A 6,000-nucleotide genomic window follows, 5' to 3' on the forward strand; every position below is an offset into this window, starting at 1 on the left:
TGCCATTTTCAGTGTCCCCTGGCTCAGCATGTCCTGCTTGCTTTTCGTGGTCACACATGGAAATCCAGTTTGAGCTTTGTGGGACTCTCAGGCTCTGTGAGGTTGAGAGGAAGAGGAGCAGCCACATGGAGGCACAGGCTGGAATGCAGCTCTCCCCATGCTGTGCCAGCCAGGGTGGTACGAAGGAGCACAGTCAAGAAGTCAACAGCCTTGGCACAAGACTAGGAGCTAGTTTTGCCTGAGTCTTAATCCTGGCTAAATCATTGAATCCTCTCTGTGATCTCTGACAAGCTACAGAGTGTAGATATAGAAAAGTCTTATTAGTCCACGTAATCCAGTTCACTACCATATAGGATTAGCCTGTAGTCTTTATTCACTAGTATTTCATTAGATGAAGCTTCTGACACTCTACCTGTAGAAAAGTTGTGCAGTCCAGTTTTCTCACAGTCAGGGAAGTTTTCAGAATTAGGTTGCTTTAAGATAAAAATACTTTTTAAACCCCCTATCATTTCCCACTCTGCCTATATCATGAAGAGCACCATTGGAAAATAGATCTTTTAAACCCTGACACATCTAAACAAAAAAGGATTGAGGTAAACAGTTCTTCCTATAAGCAGAGTTTTTCAGAAATAAGCTGCTTTATAAACAAGCTGATGTCTCTCAGCCTGACCTGCAGGCAGCAATCCTTAGGGCAGGATGTACTTGTTCTCCTCTCTGATCCACTTACCTCCTGGCAAGCCAACTGGGCTTGACCAGGACCTGTGACCCAGAAGCAAGGATGACAGCAAAAATACCTTATATAAAATGAAATGCTCTTACCTGTCCATAGGAATGTTAAAAGAGCTAGGAAAAAAGTTAAACTTGACAAAACCTTTAAAACTACTATCTTGCCTAAAGTAGACTTTTCTTGTTAGTGCAAGAATTTTCCAGTCTGGTCAGATACATAAACCTGTTCAGGAGGTTGCCCTTTCCAAATGCTCTCACTTAGAAGTGTGATTTCCCTTTTCCATTGAATCTCTACTTTTTATCTGCATTTTTGGTTAGAAAGTTCATACATGAGAGCCCTGAGAGTTTCTAGCAGGGGTATTTCATCTCACCTCATCCATTTATCCTGGCATTGCCCTCCACTCCACACCCTCATAGGCAATGCCTTAGGTAAGCATCCTTTTGAGTACTGGGATTTTGGTTGCACCTGCAGTCATTGAGTTGCATAGCTACAGGCCAAAACTAACATGAGCTTATTTAAACTGGAGGGTTTGTAAATACAGGAAAGAGCTCAGAACAGCTCTTCTTGTGTCTGTGCTTTATTCCCCAAATGCTTAAGACTTTACCTCTATTAATAAAATAAACACGTCCAAGAACATTCCCAGGCACTGAATTCCCTGGTATGGGGTGGCCCATGCAGCAGAATCCAGCAGATACCTACAAAAAGACAGCTGGATCAGACCCAGTGTCTCTCACCTGAGAGACCTAACTAAACTTCTCTTTCTTTGGAACACTTGTCAAAAGTTATGTCAGTAAATAAGAATAACAAATTATATCCATCATTTAAATGCATGAGCCTTTTACTAGTATGCAGAATATCTTTATATGCCAAAGCAAAAGGAACACCTAGGAGTTATCTGCAGGATTTAGTTCTGCTTTAGATTGCAGTTACCTAAAACTGGTGTCTACCTGCAGACATTTTTGTGTGAGCTGCAATCTGTGTCCTCACTGTAGTCAATGTGTTTGTACTCAATACAGCCCAAGGACCTAGACAGCAATTCAGCTAACCAGACATGGGAATTTTTTTTTTTTTTTTTTTTTTTTTTTAGGGAAAACTGAATTTCTTTCCAGGCTCCACTGACAGTATTAACTTGGCAGCTAAATCCTGCATGCAGGCTCTGTCTTATATACAAACATACAGACAGATGGTGTGATCTGTGCAAGGTGAAAGCAGTTTTTGTACTGCCCACAGAACCATCCCCAGTGCAAGTGTTAGATCCGTTCCCAAAACCTTGTGTTTTCAGTGCAGTTTTGTCTGAGTTCTTACTAATGCTTGTGGTCCCAAAGAGCTCCTTACGTTTTCACACACAAGAAAAGTGCACTTGCTTAGATCCTTCATTTCTTTGGATGCTTGATCTTCCAAATTATCAACTAAGTCTATAGAACCAAAAGAATTTAGTATAAAAATAAGCCAAGCTCAGACAATCCATGCTTTTCCCTCTGAGAGGTAGGAGTTTTCTGGAGGTACTTCTGTTGATTCCCCAAGCTTGGTGGTTGAGTCTATGTAGGGCATCTGATATCAGAGCTACTGCAAAGAAAAAAATAGTACCTTTGGTTAATGCAAACAAAATATAATAAGGAGAGTGTGATTGGACAAACCCATCTAAAGAGTGATTTGGTTGTGTATTTTCAGCATGTCATAATGTTATTGCTGGGTTATCTGAAAATGTCTTCAGTTGAGAAACAGCTGCTAATTTCTTTATGGACACAAGTCTTTCATCTTGCTGAGTAATTGTTTAAACAAATGAACTTGCATATTGTGTAAATAAAATAGTGTTGTGTGTAGAGATCTAAAGGGATTTCTGGTTAATATTTTGTTGACGATTTGACTTGGTTTATTTGACTCTTTTGCCAGGGGGTACAAAGGACCTCCTTGGTTGCTGGGTCTCATGACTTTCTGTCATGTCATATAATCTCTTTGGTAAATTGATCAAGCTCCATCTTTATCCATTACTCACCCCAGAAGACTTTTCTACTTCTGTCATGATTAGAAACATTTTATTCGTTTGTGGTTCAGGATTTTCAATAGATAGTTCATCATGTTTTTTCTTGTTGCTGCATCTTTTCCAGTTTGAATTTGTTCCCTTTCACATAGGCATGATTTGAGCCATGTGCACCATTCTGGATGAGGCCTCAGCAGTGTTGTCTGTAGTACAGGAACACTTTAACTCACTTGAGATTGTCCAGAATCATGTTTGTCACAGCCCTGTCACCCAAATAGTGACAAGATTACATGGTGACCAAGATACCCAGTTCTTTCTCCTCTGTTGTTTCCAACTGGCAAGTCCCATAGCAGAGATTATTGTTAATTCTCAAGGGTATGATCTTGCACTTTGTCCCATTACTTCCCATCCCTTTCGGGGCAGAACTCTATCATTCTGTGTTATCTGAGAAATTCCACAAGAAAAATTTAAATTAAACTATTTAAAATGGAAACTTCAGAGATAAGTAAGATGATGAAAAACCTCATGATTGCCCAAACACTAGGGCCTCAGTTCAGTTACCCACACATCAGTGTCTAATCCCACAGGAAGGCCATCTGGCCTCCAACTGCTTCTTGAGAAGGATGTTGGCTCCCCATTTGTTCACAGCTGATGTACTCACCTATCTGGCAGGTAGACAACTCAATCCTGCCCTAGGACTGAGATTCAGGTCCAGGTTCAGATCATAACCACCAGATTAGGTCTTCAGCCTAGGTGTCTACTAACAGCTTAGATGTTTGTGCTTAAAGTCATTAGGAGCCAGTTAATAGAGCAAGTGGGTTCTAGAGCACACTGCTCAGCTGACCAGTTATGAAAATGTGAGAGTTGAAAGAAGCAGTAAATTCATATTGAGAAGATGGAGAATGAGGCTGCTTGCTAAAAGCTTTTTGATGTTTCAGAGGAAGAAAATAAAAGCTTTTGAACCAAAATAAGAAAAAAATGAGAAATTATAATCATGGTAGTATACAGCTCCCATTTCTTTTTTTTCTTTTTGTTCTGCTGTCCACTAAGGCAGTAATTTTGGAAGACAGAATATGAATGAATCTGAAGAAGTGAATAGGAAGTGAGAGTTTTGAGCTGGTGTAATTCACCCTGAAAGGCAGGGCTCCTCAACCATTTATTCTTGTTGTCTACAAGGCTCTTTATGTAAGTACTTGGGATTTTGGCAGCTTGTTTCTCTTTGTTATTGAAGTGAAACATTTGGGGCAAGCATACTAAATGAAGTCTGCTTCATAATTATTTGCAGGAACAGCTCAGCAATGGAGACTTATGGTTGTAAGACTGTCAATTGTGCATTAATGGGATCTTCTTTTCTCCCTCTCCCGGCTGCAGCAAGCACCCAGTTTGTGTAGGAAGTCTGCAAAGCAGAGCAAGCAACCATATTCATCTATGTCAACAGATTCCCAGTTCACCACTCTGCCAGACTCTCTTCCTCAGAGCCACCCATCTGTCCCTGAACAACCAAAAGACATGGGTCAAAGCAAAGTACACCACACAAATGGCCTTGGTCATCATCTTGGTTTCTCCCAGCAGGACTTGAGACACAGCGATCAAGAAGACTCCTCACGCAGATCCAGCAATGCCTCCAGAATTTCATGGTCATTTCAACGAAGCAAGTCTCTGTTCTGCTTGCCCACAGTGAACTCCTCCTCAGCCTCAGAGACTTTTCATTTCAGTGAACCGTTCCAGTTTCTAAATACTGCAGCCAGGTTAAAAACATGGAGATGCAGCCCCAAGCTTAATGTTGATGACTTGGAGGGTGCCCAGGAGACTGATGTAGACACAGGGATGAAGTTGTCCTTCTCAGACCTGTCTGTGGTATCTGCATACTCTGCCCTTAATGGATTTTGCAATGACTTGGAAGCCTCTCTTCCCTCACAGAAGCAAACTGTCAGTAAGACTAAACAGGCAGCCACTCGTAGAAGGCCATTATCAGCCATGTGCAATACCTTCCAGTCAGTTGATGGTTCACTGCCTTCTCTCTCTGAGTGGTCTTCCAGCACATCTGCATCATCAGCATCTCTCTCCAGACAGTCCTTGAAAGCAGCTCCTTGTTCTCTGGATGATTGTGGTAGTGTTTGCCCAGCTTCACCAGCTAACGAAGAAGAATTTTACATCTGAGGTTTGTCTGTCTTACACCTTCCAGGACAAGGAATGACAGCAGTGGGCTCACCTTGAGCTTGCAGAAGGTTCTATGCTAAGGAGAAGGTGATGCAGCAGAGCTGACTAAATATTTGAAGAGAGCATTTGGATCTCTCAGAGATGGGTGTTCCCAAACTAGTTAGAGTAAAGCAGTCTGAGATTGCATCCTGTACTTTTGGGCTGGAGGGGATGATCAGAGGCTTGTCTGCCCCTTGGACTGGTGGTGAAGGAAATGCCAGAAGCAGCACATAATAATCCAGTTTTCTTTGGCAGAAACTGAGGAGCAATTTGTGACACCAAGCTGCTTTAACTTTTCTGAGAAATTGGCTTAACTCAGGGAAGATGGGAGCAGAAAAGGGTCTTCTTTCCCTTTCACGAGTTCCAAAGACAGCTCGAAGCACAGCAGCTTCCAGTAACACATCTCCAGTAAAGTCAGTCAAGACGTTCCCTGTGAGGACACACAGGGTTCCTTTAAGCTTCTGAGACTTGGCAGTGCTGAGGTGGGGAGAAGCTTCACTCCTTCCCCAGGGCAGGGGAAGCTCCCCTGTATCTGCAGCTTTGACAGACCAGGATGTGAAGAGTGCCAAAAGGGAAACCTTACAGAACATTTTCAACCCATGTCCTCAGACAGCCCATCCTTTCCAGCTGGAAGTAACCCACCTGGGCTGTTGTCTAAAGCACTTGTGTAGACAGTGGTAACCCAGGTAAACCATGTTTGCTACTTCTCACTCAAAGCTTACTTTTTTGGAATACAAAACAAGAAAAATAATCCAGTGTTTTTATATATTGTTACACCACTAGTCCCAAATAGGTGGCAGCCTCCTGTTTTTAAGGAGTTGTTATCTTTTTGTTAATTAATGCAGAAACTTATTCTTCATATTTCCAGTGCAAGCATACTTCTTTCTGAGTAAAACACATTTCTGCTCAAACACTCGTCTCCCAAGGGAGGACACGTCAAAATTTACTGGCTTTTCAAGTGATGTTTTTAAAATATACAGTCTTGATAACCTGTTTTGTTCCAGGTCATTTGGTATTTTTAAAAAAATTTCATTACGCCTGTTTTGAAAATTTACATTTTTGACAGAGAAGTGGCACTGATTGCAGCTCTGGT

The 6,000-nt window shown here is 41.7% G+C and overlaps 1 protein-coding gene across 1 annotated transcript in view; it reads left to right on the plus strand.

Moving 5' to 3' along the window:
- FAM124A (family with sequence similarity 124 member A) overlaps positions 1–4,868 on the plus strand; it is a 43,082-nt gene extending 38,214 nt beyond the window's left edge. Inside the window, exon 4 of the mRNA XM_030464885.1 lies at positions 4,080–4,868. Within this exon, the coding sequence (XP_030320745.1) occupies positions 4,080–4,868 (789 nt within the window). The remainder of the gene's footprint in view (positions 1–4,079) is intronic.
- The last annotated feature ends 1,132 nt before the right edge of the window (positions 4,869–6,000 follow it).

Source organism: Calypte anna, chromosome 1 (assembly GCF_003957555.1).
Source record: "Calypte anna isolate BGI_N300 chromosome 1, bCalAnn1_v1.p, whole genome shotgun sequence".
Classification (NCBI taxonomy): Eukaryota; Metazoa; Chordata; class Aves; order Apodiformes; family Trochilidae; genus Calypte; species Calypte anna.